General features: G+C 33.7%; 2 protein-coding genes across 2 annotated transcripts in view; one reads left to right on the top strand and one right to left on the bottom strand.

Moving 5' to 3' along the window:
- Positions 1-20388, top strand: part of RSRC1 (arginine and serine rich coiled-coil 1) — a 241355-nt gene that overhangs the window by 146698 nt on the left and 74269 nt on the right. The window lies entirely within an intron of this gene.
- On the bottom strand, positions 11657-12283 carry LOC122491801 (U6 snRNA-associated Sm-like protein LSm3). The gene has a single exon (XM_043595037.1). It carries the CDS (start codon positions 12260-12262, stop codon positions 11882-11884), a length of 381 nt encoding a protein of 126 aa, XP_043450972.1. The 5' UTR covers positions 12263-12283; the 3' UTR covers positions 11657-11881.

Below are 20388 nucleotides of genomic sequence, written 5' to 3'. Positions count from 1 at the left end.
GGCCAAGGCTCAATGGTTTGTATTGCAGCTGAAGCAGTTGAAGATCCCAGCTATTCACAGACGACCTATGCTATAGCATATATTGTATTGTGGCTTGTTTGCTAATTTAGGGTTTCAAGAATGAAGACGGAGTTTAATCAGGCGATTTAAAGGTTAAACTGATCATCAGAAGTTAGCTTCCATTTTGTGATAGCAATGATTATGTAAATTTTGAATAAGTGAAGATCTAGTGACATTGTAAGTCTCTAACTGAAGATATTATATATAAAAGCATTATTTAGTCTGTTGTTGAGGCATGTTTTGATATTAATCAAAAGGATGTAGCTTGTGTTTCCTGTTTCCCTTCTTACTTCTCTTCAACCTGTCCTCCTTTGCTTCACTTGAGTATTCTGGACTTTGGGTATGTTCTGAGAACGGAAATAGTGGCAAATAGAGACAAAGTTTGAAAATTTCTTGTACAAATCTTTAATCACTCTTTCTCAAATGTCCTAGTTAACTGTAAGTCCAGCTAAGTTACTACACATGGATGGCCTGTATTTTGATATTCATATGAAATGTCTGTAGACACTGAATACTTTTTGTGCAATCTCTATTATAAAACCTGTTTTTAAAATGAAGAGTTAGTATAATAGTTCCCTCTAGTAGTAGTGAGTTATTTTGCTTTTTGCTTTCTGCTTTTTGAGTATCACATTGATTCATGGGATTTTTATTTAACATATTTCAATTAGTTAGAATTGTTATTTTGGTGCTTTTTGATGCTCAAATTGTAGCAAGTTTGGTCTGTGTGAACCTGGATTGTCTCCTGTGTCCCTGTTAGTTTGAAATGGTTCTTTACATTTTGTTTCAGTCTCAGACTGAAATTTTTTGTTCCAGAGCCTGGAATTAACCATTTATCCAAATAACCTTGGCTCCTTTTAATCAAGAATGGTATTTAGAAATCAAAATACGATGCTACAGGGATGTCATTTCTTTAGTTCAATGGACAGAACTAGAAAACATACACTGTTTCATTGAATCTAAGATGTGGCCAATTGTAATTTTATGTACTGCTAAGAAAGAAAACACTGCCAATTAATTTTAAGACACCATCTAATGCAAGATGCATCCTCATTACAGATATTTTAAAGTAGTATTCAAAATGTACATCTTAGAATCAATGAAATATGGTATACTAAATCATGAATTCATACGATTTTACTTTGAAATTTGTTGTTACAGGATTTTAACTTAGTTTATACATGTATTTTTTTCTTTTTCAGTGCATGTGTTCCTAATATCATTAGCATAATTATTTATTTGCTTTATTGTATGGTATACATGAAATAGTTTTTTATTTTTTAATTTTTATTAAAAATTTTTTAAATGTTTATTTATTATTAAGAAACAGAGAGAGACAGGGCATGAGCATGGGAGGGGCAGAGAGAGGGGGAGACACGGAATCTGAAACCGACTCCAGGCTCTGAGCATCAGCATAGAGCCTGACACATGGCTCCAACTCAAACCGCGAGATCATGGCCTGAGTCAAAGTCAGACGCTCAACCGACTGAGCCACTCAAGCTCCCCAAAGTGGTTTTTTAAAATGATGTTCGTGAGAGGTGCTGGGTGAAGAGCCTGGAGCTGCTTCGGATTCTGTCTCCCTCTCTCTCTGCCCCTCCCCTGCTCTCATTCTGTCTCTCTCTCTCTCTCAAAAATAAACATTAAAAAAATTAAAAAAAATAATGTTCTTGAAATTTAAAAATATTGATACAAAATGTATAAGTAGAACATATCAGAGAATACAGCAGTTAAATTAGAAAAATGAACCAGCAGTTAAGAATGGTTCAAACTAGAAGTACAAAGGTAACTCAATATTGTGAAATTTGTTAACATTGTTAGCCGTAGTAATAAGTCAAAAGAGTTTAGTGGTATCTACCCTGCATTTCAGTTATTTTTGGTAATTCAGAGTTTAAGATCTAGGTATTGTTATGTGATTTTAAAAATAAGAGTCAGGAGCTCCTGGGTGGCTCAGTCGGTTAAGCGTCTGACTTTGGCTCAGGTCATGATCTTACGGCTTGTGAGTTTGAACCCCAGGTCAGGCTCTGGGCTGACAGCTCAGAGCCTGGAGCCTGCTTTGGATTCTGTGTCTCCCCCTCTCTCTGCCCCCATCCCCCTCTCAAAAATAAACATTAAAAAATATTTTAAAATATAAGTCAAATCATACAGTAAAACACACAGATCTTATGTATACAGTTCAGTAAATTTTAACAAATACCTTCATTGGTAGAACTTGGGTTCCATATCCCATCCCCTTCAAAAATTTCCTTGTGCTCCTTTGCAGTCAGTCCTTTCCCCCAGCCTCCAGAGGCAACTGCCGTTCTAATTTCATTTACAGTAGATTAGTTCAGAACTTGATATAACTGGCATTGTATTTTTTTGTACCTGGCTTCTTTTGCTCAGTATAATGTGTTTGAGATTTATCCATGTTGTTGCATGTATTAGTAGTTTGTTCCCTTTATTGCTGACTAGTATTCCATTGTGTGAATATACCGCAGTTCATTCTGTTGAAGGATATTTTGGGTTGTTTTCACTTTGGAGCTATTATGATTAAGGCTGCCATGCACTTTCTTGTACAGGTCTTTGGGGAGCGTGTGTTTTTATCTCTCTTGGGTGAATACCTAGCAGTGAGTTTTTAGCTTTTGAGACTAAAGTAGCTATGAACATTTGTATATATGTCTCTGAAGGGACATGTTTGCATTTTTTTTTTTGGCATAAATACCGAGCAGTGGGTTAGATGGATAGGTGTATGAAATAGGTAGTATGATAAGTGTGTATTTACTGCCAGAAGGGTTTTGTACAGTTGTTTTAGTTTATATCCCCATAAACAATGTATGTTTCAACCAGAAGTTTCAGTTGCACATCTTTACCAACATTTGGTGTCACAGACCTTTGAATTCCAGCTGTTCTAATGGATTTGAAGTTGTATTTCATTGTGAGTTTTAAGTAGCATTCTTCTGACGACTAATGATGTTAAACAGGGTTTTTTTCTGTGCTTACTGGCTATTTGTGTATTTTCTCTTATAAAGTGTTTGTTCAAACCTTTTATCTATTTTTCAAAAAAAGATTATTTCTCTTTTTATCATTAAGTTGTGAAAATTTCTTACATATTGTGTGTTCAATTTGTTAGATATGTGTTGTGAATATCTTCTCTTGGTCTGTGGCATGTCTATTGATTTCTTAACAATGTTTTTAGATAAATAGTAATTTTATAATTTGAAGTCCTGTATATAATGTTTTTTCTTTTATATTTACTACTTTGACTTTTTTTCTTACATGTAAAAGCTAGAATCAGTTTGTTACATTCTACAAAAACCCTTGTTGGTACATTGATTGGAATTGCATTGAATCTTTAGATCTGTTTGGTAGGAACTCGTATCTGTAAGATATATTTTACCATTCACGGACATAGTATACTTCTTCATTTATTTAGTACTTTAAAAATGTCCTAATAAAAAACAATTTTTTTCTTCTATAAAAGTCTTGCAGGTATTTTGTAAAGTTTATGTCTGTCTACTTTGTATGTTTATTGTATTTATTGCTGGTATATTTGTCCTATTTGGGATTTGAAGGGAGTTCTGCTAATATTTTTCCAATGAGAATAATTTTGTTCTGGTTTTTGGTAGAGATCATTTACTGTTTAACAAGATCGCCTTCTATTCCTAGTTGGATAAAATTTTTTAGAAATTATTTATATATTTTTATTAAAAATATGTTTACAGTAATTGACATTATTTTAAAGTTTTCCTCTTTTTATCTAAGAATGTGGTGAATAATAACTGGTTTTCTGTTATTAGTCTGTCCTTGCATTCCTGAGATGAACTCAATTTACTTGTGATGTATTATCTTTTTGTATATATTACTGGATTCATTTGATTTGTTTGTTTATTAATATTTTTTACTTTTGTTCGTGTGTGAGATTTACCTGTAATTTTCCCTCTTGTTCTTTCCTTCTCCAATTTTATTTTATTTTATTTTTATTATTTTTTTTATTTTTGCATTTTATTTATTTTAGTAAGAGAGAGATCACCAGCAGGGGAGAGGGGCAGAGGGAGAGGGAATCTTAAGGGGGTTCCATGCTCAGCACAGAGCCCGACATGGGGCTCGATCCTCTGACCCTGGGATCATGAGTTGGATGCTCAACTGAGTCCTTCTCCAATTTTAGTATCAAGGTTATAATAGACTTGTAAATGTAATGGAAAACTCTAGTAGGGGATATTGATAGTGGAGAAGGCTGTGTGTGCGTGGGGGAGGAGATATATGGGAAGTCTCTGTGCCTTCCACTTATTTTGCTATGAACTTAAAACTGCTCTAAAATTAAAGTCTGTTAAAAAAATGTAATGATGAATGGTCTATCAGTTTCTATTCTTGAGAAGTTTGTGTAGGACTGAAATTATATATAATTGAATATTTGATAGAACTAGCCTATAATACAACTTAGGCTTAGTATTATCATTGTGAGGGGGTTTTAAACTACTTATTCAGGTTTTTTGATGGTTATAGGACTATTAAGCCTTTCTATTTTATCATTTTTTCTTTTTTTTCTTTATTTAATCTTAAATCAGTTTCTGTAAGATTTTATTCTAGAAATTGGTCTGGCAGATTTGTTTTACCTGAGTTTACAAATTTATTGGCATGATATTCTCTTAGCTTTTTTTCCCTCTGTTTTTTAAAATGTTAACACTGTTTATTGTCTCCCATTCATTTCTCATTTCCCCTTTATTGTTTTTATGAAAAAGAAACAAAGAGATAAGCACCCATGTCTTCTTTGAAGATGACATTTTGTGCTAGATTATTCAGAGCTCATTTTTAAAGTATTTCTCTTCCCAAGTATCTCCTCTCCTACTCTGTTTAACTCATTTTGTTTTACACATGCCACACCACATACTACATAATCCTTTTGTCAGTGTTCCAATCATTATTCCTTATGCAGTTTTAAAATTAGATATAAATTATACTTATTCTGTTACAGTAATAAGTGGTACATGTTATACAACAGTTTTTAATGTTTATTTTTGAGAGAGAGAGTGAGAGAGCAACTGAATGCTAGTGGGGGAGGGCAGAGAGAGAAGGAGATGGAGGATCCAAAGTGAGCTCAGTGCTGATGTCAGAGAGCCTGATGCGGGGCTCAAATTCACAAGCCTTGAGATCATGACCTGAGCCGAAGTTGGACACTTAGCCAACTGAGCCACCCAGGCGCCCCCAACATTTTCTTTTTTTATTTGAGTAGTGTTAGTATCGCTGATGATGAGTGGGAAATGAATAAGAAATGATGTCTTTAGATCTTCCTGAGTGTTCTATTTGATGAGGGTTGTAAGTAAAAAATAAAAATGGTAATAGAATTAGTGCTTTAAGGACAAGACCTCTTGGAGTGTATGTTCCCATCTTATAGACTAGTTGTTACTGATTTTGTTTCTTGGTCAATATCATTTTGTACAAAGTACCAAATGTAATAAATAGAAGTTTATTTGACTTTCGTTTATCACTGTTGGCACATTTGGGCCTTTTTGGAAATATGTGATGGAATATTTAGGATCATAGTGGCTGGGAGAAAAAAATCGGGATACTCCGTCTTAACAGTATACAAGACAGTCTGATCAAAAAGAAATTTTCCCATCAAAAATGCCAGTGATACCTAATTGAGAAAATTTAAGAGAGTAAACTACTTTTGCTAATATTGCATAGCCAAAAATGCTGGAGGACCAATTGAAAACCAACATAGTCTACACTTACACAGTACAGTGAATATTGCCATCACCACAGATGTTTCCACTTGCTGTTATGTAGTCTATTTCCCCCCCACCTCAATCTTAGCTGCTAATGTGCTTTCTGTCACTATAAATTAGTTTATATTTTCTAAAATTTTATATAAGTGGAATCACAATATACATTATGTATTCTTTTGTGTTTGGCTTTTTTTCCTCAGCATTATGATATTGTGATTTATCCGTGATGTTGGATGGATTAGCAGTTAGTTCCTTTTGAATGAAAAGTAATGTAGTTTTGTATAAATATATCACATTTTGTTTTTATACTCATCTATTAATAGATACTTGAGTTGTTTTCCATTTTGGATATTACTGAATCTGTTGTGAGCATTCATATAAAGTTCTTCAAGTGGACATATGTTTTCTTTACCTGGAAAGTGAATGACTGGCTTGGTTGGAAGGTTTAGATTTAACTTTTAAGAACCTGCCAAATGGTTTCCTGAAGGGGTTGTATTATTTTACCTTTAAATGACTGGCATATGAGATTCCACGTTTCTCCAGATCCTTGCCAAAATTTGTATTGCTGTTTCTTTTTAATTTTAGCCTTTATAATGGATTTGTAGATGCATCCTGCTTTGGTTTTAATTTTCATTTCCCTGATGTCAAATTATGCTGAGCATCTTATGTTTATTGGCCATTTGTGTATCTGTTTTTTGTGTAGTGTCCGGTCAAATTTTGCTCCTATTTTTAAAGTTTTACTGAAGTATAATTTGTATATGGTAAACTGCACATATTTTTAAAGTATGCAATTTGATATTTTTTTATTTCTGTATATACTGTATATACCAATGATACCATCGCCACAGTCAACACAGTCAAGGTTCGTTAGAACCTTTCCCCTTCATAACCAAAGGCTTAGTCAGGCTCCTTTATTATACCCTTCTTCTCTCTCTTCTTGCTCTTTCTCCCACTGGCACCTATTTACTCTAACTGTAGATGAGTTTACATTTTCCAGAACTTTATGTAAATGTAATAATGTGGTAGGTATTCCTTTTGTCTGGCTTCTTTCGCTCAGCATAATTATTCTGAGCTGCATCTATATTGTTGCATGTATTTTTCTTTATTGTGGAATAGTATGCCTTTGTATGTGTATGAAACAGATTGTTTTCCCAGTTACTTACTGATGGAGACATGTTTTCAGGTTTTGGCTATTATAAAACAAACTGCTATGAAAATTTGTGTAAATGTATGGCCATACTTTCTTTTTGGCAGTAGAAGGGCTGGATCATATGGTAGATTTATTCTTAACTTAATTGCGAGACTGTTTTCCAAAGTGGTGATACCATTATACAATCTTGCCAGCAGCGTGTGAGTGTTCCAGTTATTCCACAGCTTTATTAATACTACATATATGGGTAATCTTTCATTTTAGACATTTTAATAGGTATGAAGTAGCCTATTATGGCTTTACTTTACATTTCTCTCATAACTAATGGTATTGAGAATTTTTTTTTAAGTTTTATTTATTTATTTATTTTGACAGAGAGAGAGAGAGAGAGAGAGAGAGAGAGCGAGCATGAGCAGGGCAGGGGCAGAGAGAGGGAGAGAGAATCCTGAGCAGGCTCTGCACTGCCAGCATAGAGCCCGACGTGGGGCTCAAACTCATAAACTGTGAGATCATGACCTGAGCCGAAACCAGGAGTCGGGCACTTAACCAACTGAGTCACCCAGGTGCCCCGAGAATGTTTTCATTGTTCTCATTTGCCACCTATATATATTTCTTAGTGAAGTATCTGTCCACATCTTTTGCTTGCTTTTTATGTTGGGTCATTTCCTTATTATTAAGTTTGGAGAGTTCTTTATATTTCTAGATTCAGGTGCTATATCAGATGTATGCTGTAGCTTTTCTTTCATTCACTAGGAGTGCCTTTTGAAGACAGAAGTTTTTAATTTTGATAAAGTTTAGTTTATTCATTTATTCTTTTGTAGATCATGATTTTGGTGTTGATCTATGAGATCTTTGCCTAGCCAAAGGTCACAAAGATTTTCTATATTCTTCTACCAGTTTTATAGTTTTAGTTTTTACATTTAAGTCTGTGGCCTATTTTGAGATAAATTTTGAGTATGATATGAAATCTGGATCAAAGTTCTTTTTTTTCATCTTGAAAATTTAATATTGGCAGCATATTTTTTCCAACCAGATCACCTTACTTTTTTGGATTGCCTTTTATTTTTGTAATAAAATCTGATGTCCATAAAGGGGTTGGTCTGTTTGTAGGCATTTGGCTTGTTCCACTAGAAGTGCTTGTCTGTCTTGGTGCCAGTACCACACTGTTGATTATTGTAGCGTTATAATACTTAGAATCGTGTAGTCGTAGCCTTCATACTTTATTCTTTTTTCAGAGTTGTTTTTGCTGTCTTAGGTTCTTTCCACTACCATATGACTTTCGCAATTATTTTGTCAGTTTCTATGAAATACTTTGCTTATATTTGATTGGGATTGCATTGAATCTGTAGATCAATTTGGAGAGAATTAACAGCTTAATAATATTGAGTCTTCTGATATGTTAACAAGGTGTATTTCTTCATTTATTGAGGTCTTATATGATTTTTCCTAGCAGTGTTTTGTAACTTACAGTTTAGAGGTCTCTGACATTTTCCTTTTTCATATTTATCCGGAAGTATTTTATATTTGTGATGTTACTGCAAATGATATATATGTAGCACTTAAAAATTTTAATTTTTGATAGTTTGCTGGTAGTATATGTATATACACTTGAATTTGGTATATTGATCTTGTATCCTGCAACCTCATTAAATTCACTTATCATTCTAGTTGCTTTTTTATATAGATTCCATAAGATTTTCTGTGGAAATGATTGTGCTGTTTGTAATGAAGACAGTTTTACTTCTTTCCAATCTGGGTGTCTTTTGTTTCTTTTTCTTGCCTGACTCCTCAGACTAGAGCCTCCAATACAACATTGGTAGAAGTGGAAAGTTTGGATATCTTTGTCTTGTTCCTGATATTAGTGAGATAGCATTTACTCTTTTTCACTATTAAGTGTGATGTTAGCTGGCAGATTTTTGGTAAATGCCTTTTAAAGGTTGAGGAAATATTCTCCGAGTTCTTGTTTGCTGACAGTGTTTTTTTTGTTTTTATTTTTTTAAGAAATATGTGTTGGATTTTGTAAAAATGCTTTTTTGGGGGTGATTGTTGAGACTATCTTTTTCTTTTATTTAATTGTTAATGGGGTGAATTACATTGATTTTCATATGTAAAGCACTTTTGCATTTCTTGTGGAAAACTCCACTTAGTCATGGTCTATTATCCATTTCATATATTGTTGCATTTAATTGGCTAAAGTTATATTTAGAATATTTACATTTGTTTTCATGAGGAATATTGGTCTGCAGTTTCACTTTCTTATAATATCCTTGACTATATTTGGTATCAGGTAGTGCTGGCCTCAAAAGAATGAGTTGGGAAGTTCTTCTTTCTTTTTTTCTTTCTTTCTTTTTGTAGAAACAAGACTATTTATTACATATGCCATCAAAATGATAATAATAATAAATTCTTCTTTATCTATACCTGCTTTTTTTAAATGTTTATTTATTTTTGAGACAGAAAGAGAGACAGAGCATAAGCATGGGAGGGGCGGAGAGAGGGAGACACAGAATACAAAGCAGGCTCCAGGCTCTGAGCTGTCAGCACAGAGCCGGATGCATGGCTTGAACTCTTGAACCATGAGATCATGACATGAGCTGAAGTCAGAGGCTTAAATGACTGAGCCACCCAGGTGCCCCTCCACACCTGAATTTTTTTGTAGTAATGTCTTATACATTTCCATTTAGAATATTCCTGTATTATTTTAGGGTCTTTATGTTATACACAAGAAAGCAACATTGACAAACTTAAGTAAAAAACGAACTTAGCAAAGGATAGTGAGGGCTCACAGAATTGATACGAGGCTAAAATATCAGGAGTATCTGAGAAAGCAAGAAGGGAATAAAAGTCACAGCACCTGTCTTTTAAGAAGAGCCCACCTGTTCAGAAACTGGTTTGCCAGTTGCATTGCCACCACCACCATGGCTGCTACTCTGAAAGGTATCATTTTCAAATCTGCATTCTGGCTTCATTGTTATCTTCAAAATTTAAGTCCAGGTAAAGGGCTTTTGATTGGCTAAGATTAAGTTATGTATCTAACTTTCTGATCTTTTTATCTCCCATAGTCAGAGGCATGGAGTTGGGTAGTAAGGATGCACGGAATTATTGTCATGGGAAAACAACATATAACAGGGGAAGAGGTAAAGTTCCAGAAGTAAACTGTATGCTATTAGGAAGGATGTAGTTTTTGGCAGACAAAAAAATCCCGTCTGATTAATGTCTACTATAAACCCTTTTCCATTGTCAGTTATGAGTTCCATTAACATTACCTACTGTTTACTCCTGATAATATTACTTTTCCTGATATAAACTAGTCTGGTACTAGTTTTATGTTCCTGGTACTGTTAAAGTGAAATAAAATAGCTTGGCTTCCCAGAGGGGATAGCCCTAAATATCAGATGCATTTTTGTAGAAACATTGGGTTAGCATCCCACTTGAATTCTGCCCATCGTCCCCACAGATTTTCACAGAACATATTCCATGAAAGGAATTCATTAGGCATGAACCTGAGGGCCTAAGAGTGTCAAGTTACCGGGGCGCCTGGGTGGCGCAGTCCGTTAAGCGTCCGACTTTAGCCAGGTCACGATCTCACGGTCCATGAGTTCGAGCCCCGCGTCGGGCTCTGGGCTGATGGCTCAGAGCCTGGAGCCTGTTTCCGATTCTGTGTCTCCCTCTCTCTCTGCCCCTCGCCCGTTCATGCTCTGTCTCTCTCTGTCCCAAAAATAAATAAACGTTGAAAAAAAAAATTAAAAAAAAAAAAAAAGAGTGTCAAGTTACCTAAAATTCTTTCGCTGCTGCATTATTTAAATTGAATCTATCTAGGTGTCACTTAGAAATGGCATTTGGCCTGGATATTTCTTCGCAGAACAGTTTATAACTAAAAATTAAATTTCCTTAATGGAGAAATTAGTAAAAAAATTAGAGAAATATTGTTATGCATGTTATCTCTTTCTTTAGTGAGCTTCGGTAGTTTTTGTCTTTTAAGGAGTTAGTTCGTTTCACCTAAGGTATTTAATATATAAGCATAAAGCTGTTCATAATAGTCCCTTTTCATCCTTTTAATATCTGTAGAATCTATACTGATGGTACTTCTTTCATTTGTGTATTGAATAATTTTTCTTTTTTTCTCATCACTCTGGCTAGAGCTTTATCAATTTTATTGCTTTTCTCAAAGAATCAGCTCTTAGGTTTATTGATATCTTCTATAGTTTTTCTGTTTTCTGTTTCATTGCTTTCCACATTGAACTATATTATTTCCTTTTTCCTGCTTATGTTGGGTTTAATTTGCTCCTTTTTTTTTTCAAGTTTCTTTTTTAACAGAAATCATGCTTCATATTTCATGGCCATGTTAACATCTACGGTGTCACAGTACCACCACACACCCCCCTCATTCAACCTGTTCTTCTTTGTGCTCTTATGGCATCCTGTATATGCATTATTTTGTCTACCTCCCTGTCCTGCAGTTGTTGGTTTAAAGAACTGCCTTCCCAGAGGATTTGAAGGAAGGACGCATATTGGCAAAGCTGTAATTTTCAGTGGTCCACTTGGTGCCTCAAACCTAGGAGATGCACAGAGGAATGTATATAAATATAGTCAATGTAAGATGTGTGTTTACTTTAAAAAGTTGGCAAGACAGGATGCTGCATTAAAAAAAAAAAATCAAAAAGGAAACATCAAATTCAACTTAAAGGAAAAAAACCCAGAAACTGAGAAAACAACAAAGCAAATCAACTCCTAAAAAAGAGTTCTTCATCTTGGTGATCACATTTATTGAAAGGGTTGGAAAAAAATAAAAATACTCTTTAGCTTAAGAATTTTTGAGTTATCTGCAAATCAACTCATTTCAGGAGTGGAAGAATCCTTGGTCATTTCTTAATGTTGCAATTAATGCAGGTTTCTCTTTTGAGTGTCTTTTACATTTAAAGAGGCAATCATACAAGTCTCCTGTATTCCATAACACGATAAATTCTTTGTTTCAGCCAACTCTTAATGGAGGGGCAACTAGAACAACACCATCTCCCTGGACAAAGAGCATCGGAATATTCCGTTTTGTTGATTTATATACCTCCTTGTAGGTTTCCTCATCAATTTCTATGGTAGTCATAGTCTCTTCCACATCTCCCAATATCATATTTAAATGCTGATCATAAGCATGTAATCTGCCTCGAAGCTCTCTGTTATTTTTCATTTTCACATAAATTCGCTCATCCAGGCTGAGCCTGATGAGATCCAGGGGCTCCTCTACGGTGTTGGTAGTTTGTTGCTGGTCCAAGTCATCTGCGCCATGTTTCAAACCCTGAAGTTTCTTAAGGTATAAACTGAGGCCATTGCTTTGAGACCTTTCATCTTTTCTCATATAAGTACTTAGTGCTTTATATCTTCTCCTTTAGGAGCATCCACAGGTTCTGATATGTTGTGTTTTCATTTTCATTCAGTTAAATAATTGCTGATTTCACTTTGATTTATTCTTTGATCAGGGCTACTTAAAAGAGTGGTATTTATTTTTCAAATATTTCTGGATATCTTTTTATAACTCATTTTTTATTTACTTTGATTATGCCAAAGAGCATACTTTGTATGATTTGAATCCTTTTAAATTTATTGAGATGTTTTATGGCTCAGCATATGTGCTATTTTAATGAATGTTTTGAAAACTGCTTCTTCTGCTTGTTCTTATATGGGATGTCTTGTAACTGTCAACTGGGTCAAGTTGGTTGATAGTGTAGTCACCTCTGTCCTTGCTAAAGATTTTTCTCTTTACTTAAGAGAAAGGAATTGAAATTTCCAAGCATAATTCTGGATTTGGGTGGATATTTTTGCAATCCAATACACATTTTTAAGCTTTATTCTGGGTTGCAGTCAAGTTCCTTGGAGACAATTTGGCCTCTTAGGTCTCGCTATTATGATTCGATAGGTGGGTCTGGAGCAGTACTCAGTCTAGTGCTAACTATTCCTCATAACTGAGGTATGAAGTTGATGAGTATTCTAACAGATGCCTGTGAATTACGAGTTTTTCCTGTCTAGCTTGTTGGAGCAGCATTCTTTTTCACTTTGAGCATCAGGTTCTGATCTCCATTTCTTTGGGATGGTGTTTTCTTTGCTTCTTGTACTTGCTTTACAGGCATGCGCTATTTAGTACTTTGCTGAATATACAAAGGGGATTCTCGATAGATTTTTACAGTTCTGTCTATGTGCTCTGTCTCCTCTCTTGTCCTCTGTCCTATGAACTCTAGTTGCTTTAGTTTCCATGGAATCTCAGCTCTGACTCCTCAAATCCAGAGATTGCCAGGCTCCACCTGGGTTCTCTCTCCTTGTGCTGTGATCTGTAGTGATAAGCCTCCATTCATTTGTTTCTTGTCTCTCAGGAATCACTGTTCTTTGTTGCCTGATTTCCAATGTCTTGTAAATCTTTTTTTTTTTTTTTTTTTTTTTTAAGAGAGAACGCAAGTGGGGGAGAGGGCTAGAGAGAGGGAGACAAAGAAAGAATATCTTAAGCAGGCTCCATGCTCAGCATGGAGCCCCACATGGGCCTTTTTCCCATGACCCTGTAATCATGACTTGAGCTGAAATCAAGAGTCAGACACTCAACTGACTGAGCCACTCAGGTACCCCCTTGTAAATCATTTTTTAAAAACATTTTGGTTTTGTTGTTGTTGTTTTGACATTTTGTTTTGTGATTATTTCAGAGAGAGACACAGAGTATATTCCTTTTTACTCTGTCTTAGAGTCTTCTGCCCATTTTAAATTTTATTCCAATCTCCCATGTGTTTTTTGTTGAGCAAAAACTATTAACTTTGATAAAGTTCCAATTTATTAATTTTCTTAAATCTTGATATTTGCTTAAACCTTCTCTACCTCAGGGTCACAAAGATTTTCTTCTAGTAGTTTTTATAGGCTTGGTTTTTCCATTTATGTCCATGATTTATTTTGACTTATAAAGTGAGGTAAGCTTGATGTTCTTTTTTTTTTTTTTTTTTTTTTTTGATACAGGTAGCCAATTACTCCAGGACCTTCTTTCTTGATTAAATTTGACTGATACCTTGATACTGTAGCAAAAATCCGCTTCTCTTATATATGTTGGGCCTTTTCTGGTCTCTATATATTAACAATACATAATCTAATCATCACAGCACGATTACTGTGCCATTGAGCAAATGATTTTCATAGCTGATTTACCAAAATTAATAGCTTTTGTTCTTTGAAAAACACAGAAGTTCATTTCTCTGTATTTCATTTGTTTTCTCTTTCATTATTGCCTGTTCTCACTTTTTTTTTTTCTGATTTCTATTCACTTGAGGTTTATTTTGATCTTATTTTTCTAGCTTCAGGAGGAAATTTTGATCATTAAAACTAGACCTCTTCTTTTTTTTCTAATAAAAACATTTAAGGCTATAAATTTTCTGTAGCACTATTTTTAGTTAGATATTTTGGTCTTTTATAGATGTTTTGTTGTTGATGAATTTTAATTTTGTTGTATTCAGAAAGTGTACTTCATAAGACTTAGTCTTTTGAATCTTCTGAGATTTTTTAAATTGTCCTACAGTTTATCATATAATAGTGAGTATATTGCAGTTGTCAGGCATAGTGCTGTATAAATATCAGTTGGGTTAAGGTGGTGATATTATTGTTCAGGTCTTCTCTATAATTATTAATTTCTTTCCTTGTTAAATTGACATATGTCAATTTCTCCATGTAAGATTCTGAATTCTTTGTTTTCTGTCTTTAATTCTGCAGGCTTTTGCTTGATAGTTTTTAAAGTCTGTTAGGAAGCATATATGCATTTGTAATTGTTATATTAGTTTCCTACAGTAGCCCTGTTATCATAAACTGTCTTTTTTGCATCTGTAGGAATCCTTGCTTCCCTGGTCTGTTTTGAATAGTATTAACCTATCTATTCTAGCTTTTTTATTCTTACAAGTTGCATAACACCTCATTTTTCTAGTTTTTTTCATTCAGTCTCTGTTTTTCATGTTAAATTTGGCTTCTTTTAGATAGCCTATGTTTGGATCTTTTTTTTTTTTTTTTTTTTAATACATTTGGACTGTGCCTTTTAAGTGAATGGTTTAATCCATTTTTACCTAATACAATTTTGGGTGTGGTTGTATTTATCTTTGTAATTTTCCTTATCTTTTTAAAAATTATGGTATTTTTCTCTCTGTTTCTTTTTTTATTTTTTCCACCCATCCCCGCACTAACCTCCCCTCTGGTAATCACTAGTTTGTTATCTTTATTTAAGAGTCTGTTTTTTGTTTTCTCTCTTTTTTTTTTTTGTTCATTTGTTTTGTTTCTTAAATTCTATATATGAGTGAAATCATATGGTATTTGTCTCTCTCTGACTTATTTCACATAGCATTATACTGTCTAGGTCCATCTGTGTTAATTGCATGTAGCAAGAGCTCATTATTTTTTTATGGCTGTGTAATATTCTTTTATATATATATGTATGTGTGTGTGTGTGTGTGTGTGTATATGTATTTGTGTTTATGTATATATACACTTATATATGTATATGTAGATATGTATATACACCCACACGGATCACATCTTCTTTATCCATTCATCTATTGATGAACACCGGTTGCTTTCAGATCTTGGTTTTTGTGAATAATGCTGTAATAAACACAGGGGTGCATGTATCTTCTTGAATTAGGTTTCTTGCCTTCTTTTTTCTTGTTACTCAAATAATTTTTAGTATTTAATTTAAATTTCCTTATTGTTTTGAAAATATATTTCCTTGTATTAGTTTCTTTCGTTGCCCTAGAGATTACATCTTTAACTTTTCCCATTAAACTACATCTTTAACTTATTACATTCTACTTCAGTTATCATTCTACTTATTCTAAGATATAGTATCTTTATTTCATCTTCAATTTGGAATAATAGTTTTCCTCTGTATAGTTCTTGGCTGATAAGTTTTTTTTTTTTCCACATCAAATATTGTTCCAGTGTCTTGACTTTCAAAGTTTCTGATGTGCAGTTAGCCATAATCTTATAATTATTCCTTTATATAATTTATTTTTGCTCCCTGGCCTCTTTACTGTTTTCTCTTTATCTTTGGCTTTTAGCACTTTTATTGTCATGCATGTGGGAGTGGTTTTCTTTATGTTTAGTTCACTTGTTGTTCAGTGAGTTTTTTGACTATGTAAATCAGTGTTTTCCACCAAATTTGGGAAGTTTGGGAGCATTATTTTTAAAAATATTGTTCATTTCTTCCTTTCCTCTTGGTATTCCACTTGCCCATATGCTGAACCACTTGCTCTTATGCCACAGATCTCTTGAGGTTCTATTCATTTTCATTAATTTTATTTCTGATTGGGTAACTTACATTAATGTATCATTAAGCTCACTGATCTTTGTTTTGCTTTTTTTTACTTTCAGCTTGAGAATTTTCCTTAGGGGAAAAAAATAGTTTCCATGTCTCTAATGAGATTTCCTATCTGTTCATTCATTGATACTATTTTTTTCTTCAATATTTGAACAATTTGTGACAACTGTCAAGAAATCTCTGCCTGCTAAAACTAATATCTAGTTTACTCATAGTTTCTGTTCACTTTTTTCTTATATGGTCCACACTTTATTATTTATTTGCATGTCTAGTATTTTTGACTTAAGATTTGAACATTGTAACCACTCTAGATTCAGTTGTGTTCTTTGGGGAGTATTTTATTTTGTGGTGTTTTTGTTCTTTGCTTACCTTAAACAGCAAACTTCCTCTCTTGACTGTAGGCTGTATCTGATATCTCCATATACTTTATGGTTTCTACTGCTGCTTTTTAAAACTGGTTTCATGATCCGTTCTGTTCCTCTTTTGTTCCTTGATTGCCAGCCAAGACTGTAGATTGAGATAGAGCTCACTCTGTCTGCTTTTCTTCTATAGATGATTCTCTAATTTTCAGCTGCTCTACCAGTTTTACAATTTATACTTAGATGCTTCAAGTCCATTTCACATCGATTTTCTGCCAGCAGAGATGCAATCAGTTCTTAGTTAGTTTCAACTGATATAACGAAATTCCACAGACTGGATGGCTTAAAAGCCATTTATTTCTCATATTTCTAGAGGCTGGGAAGTATGAGATCAAGGTGCCAGTATGGTTGGTGTGTAGTGAGGGCCCTTTTCCTGATTTGTGGATGGCCATCTTCTTCCTGAATCCTCACATGGTGAAAGAGGGAGGGCTCTGGTCTCTTCCACATCTTATAAAGGCACTAATTCAGTCATGGGGAATCTGCCCTCATGATCTCGTCTAAACCTACTTATCTCCCAAAGTTCCCCACCTCCAAATGCAGTCACACTGGGGATTAGGGTTTCAACATATGAATTTTAGGGAACACAAACATTCAGTCCATAGCACACATGTTTGGGGGACTCATTCAGTTTCAAAAAGCATCAAGTGTGTACATTTTTCTCTGATCACTACCTACATTTTTACTGGATTCCCTGAAATTTTTCCCTAAACACTAGTATGTGTAGTTTACTTGTCAGAACTTGGTAGGTTATATTCAGGTTTGGGCCATATTCTGTCTGTGATACTCTTGCTGCTAATATTTCTCCCTTTAAATTTCCTGTGCTCTTTCAATCCTGAATTCGGATTCTAACACCATGAGCTGACAAGGTGGTAGTTTTCTGCCATTATGTTTTTACAGCCACAGATAGGATAGTTAGAGAGTGCCCTCATACCAGATAGCCACAAAATGGCAATTCTTTTCATTTCTAAGTGAAATTTTTGAGATTGAACTATTCTCGGTGGCTTTTTGGATTTTGTCCAGTGTTTTAAAGTAGATTTTTTATTATGTTATTCAGTTTTCATAATTTTTAAAAATGTTTTATTCATTTTTTCAGAGAGAGACAAAGCACGAGTGGGGAATGGGAAGAGAGAGAGGGAGACACAGAATCCAAAACAGGCTCTAGGCTCCGAGCTGTCAGCACAGAGCCTGACACGGGGCTTGAACCCATGAACTGCGAGATCATGAACCTAGCCAAAGTCGGGCACTTAACCAACTGAACCACCCAGGTGCCCCAGTTTTCACAATTTTTTTTATGTTGGAAGTTTTGCTCCATCATTCATTCCTTCACTATTATTAGAAGTACTCTTAATTTTAATCTTGCAATTGCATTAACACAAAACCTTTAAAATAGAGATACTGTGACTTGAGAGAATTTTTATACTAAAAATTTATTTCATGTGTTTATTGCTAATAGTTTAAAAATGCATGAAATTCTTTTTAATATTTTTTTAAGTTTATTCATTTTTTTTAGTATATGAAATTTATTGTCAAATTGGTTTCCATACAACGCCCAGTGCTCATCCCAAAACATGCCCTCTGCAGTGCCCATCACCTACCCTCCCCTCCCTCCCACCCCCCATCAACCCTCAATTTGTTCTCAGTTTTTAAGAGTCTCTTATGCTTTGGCTCTCTCCCACTCTAACCTCTTTTTTTTTTTTTTTCCTTCCCCTCCCCCATGGGTTTCTGTTAAGTTTCTCAGGATCCACATAAGAGTGAAAACATATGGTATCTGTCTTTCTCTGTATGGCTTATTTCACTTAGCATCACACTCTCCAGTTCCGTCCACGTTGCTACAGAGGGCCATATTTCATTCTTTCTCATTGCCACGTAGTACTCCATTGTGTATATAAACCATAATTTCTTTATCCATTCATCAGTTGATGGACATTTAGGCCTTTTCCACAATTTGGCTATTGTTGAGAGTGCTGCTATAAACATTGGGGTACAAGTGCCCCTATGCATCAGTACTCCTGTATCCCTTGGGTGAATTCCTAGCAGTGCTACTGCTGGGTCATAGGGTAGGTCTATTTTTAATTTTTTGAGGAACCTCCACACTGTTTTCCAGAGTGGCTGTACCAGTTTGCATTCCCACCAACAGTTGCATGAAATTCTTGAAGGAACATTTATTAATCACATTAGATTTTCTCTTTTGTTTTAAACATTGAAAATATAGCCTCTGAGGCATTTACCTTTCATTCAAAATAATGAATTTATAGCTTTAGAAACGATGGGATCAAAATTGTGGCTGAGGATCATTTTACTTCTCCATCCTTAAGAGACTTTTATTTGATAAATATTTCAGTATTTATGCATAGATTTCTGTGCTGATGTCAGTGTACATAAATTTGGAAGATTATAGTAAAACTTTTTCTATCTGGGATATTAGAAAATTAATTTTTTGGTTTGGATTTTTTGATTGCAGAGATTTTATTCTTTATAGTATAAACTTTTTTCTTTAATACTTTTCCTGAATATAAAACTAATATATGTTCATTGTAAAATAATTTGAGAATTATAGAAGAGAATTTAAAAAAGCAGTAAAAGTTATCCTTAACCTTGCCTCTTACAATAGACACTTTTTTATGTTTTGGTAACCTTATACTCTTTTTCTCAGTATTTTTGGTTTTACAAAATTGGCCTACTACTGTATATACTGTTAACATCTCCTTTTAAAGAATATGTTGTAATCATTTTCCTAAAACATTACTTTTAATATCCAGAGAACATCTTATTCCCTTATGAGAATATACTCTTATTTTAACTTTACTTAGTCGTATTTAGTCTTTAATGTAATATATTTAGTCTTTAGCTCAGACTTAACCAGGATTCCATTATGTAATTAATATCATAGTATAAAACTTTGTTCAAAATTGTTTTATATTTCTCTTTACTTAATATTCTAGAAGTAGATTGTTTAAGCTAAGAGTATTTGTTTCTTAACTCTACCTTGTAATGGGTTTGGTAATTTATACATCAATAGCTCTGTGTGAGACTTTTCATTTACCCACAACCACTTACAAAGAAGGTATAATCTTAAAGATAGATTTTGTAATTACACTAGGCAAAAAATCACAGATATTTTATTAGGTTGATTTTTATTTCTTAGATATTATTATTAGGGTTGAACATCTTTTTATAGAGTCATTGATCATTTATATTTATTTGATGAATTGCCAGTTTCCATTGTTTATTATTCTCTTCGTGTTGTTTGCTTTTTTAATATTACTTTTATTTTTTAGGAAATCTTCATGATTTATTGATATCAATTTAAGATTGTTTTAGATAAGTTTAAAATATTCAAACATGTTATCAAATGGTATTTAGAAAATTATTTCATTATTTTACCTTACTCTGATTGTGATAAGCTAATACAATTAATATCAGGTTACCATGCATGATAAACAAGAATCATTGATGAAGTTATATCATATTCTTAAAATTTGAGGCTTCTAAAATATATCATTTCTACATGTTTATTAAATTTCTCTCCCTTCTTTCTTATTCATTTGATAATGAAGTTTATTTTTCCCCAACTACCATGTGTTCTAATATTTTCAGTAGAGAGCTTTCTTTTTTTAACCAATTTTAAGGAGTTATCTTCATGAAGTACCTTGTTTATTCTTTGAATACTTGGAAGATTTTCAAATAAGAATAACAATAAAGTAACACATTTCTTGAGCTTCAATGTAATTTATGAAG

Source organism: Prionailurus bengalensis, chromosome C2 (genome assembly GCF_016509475.1).
Source record: "Prionailurus bengalensis isolate Pbe53 chromosome C2, Fcat_Pben_1.1_paternal_pri, whole genome shotgun sequence".
NCBI classification, from domain to species: Eukaryota; Metazoa; Chordata; class Mammalia; order Carnivora; family Felidae; genus Prionailurus; species Prionailurus bengalensis.
The sequence above is the reverse complement of the archived record's forward strand: the minus strand, read 5'-3'. Positions and strand labels throughout refer to the sequence as shown.

Bases quoted from the DNA above. Each gene is read 5' to 3' on its own strand.
- LOC122491801 (XM_043595037.1), bottom strand. From the start codon at position 12,262: ATGAGAAAAGATGAAAGGTCTCAAAGCAATGGCCTCAGTTTATACCTT.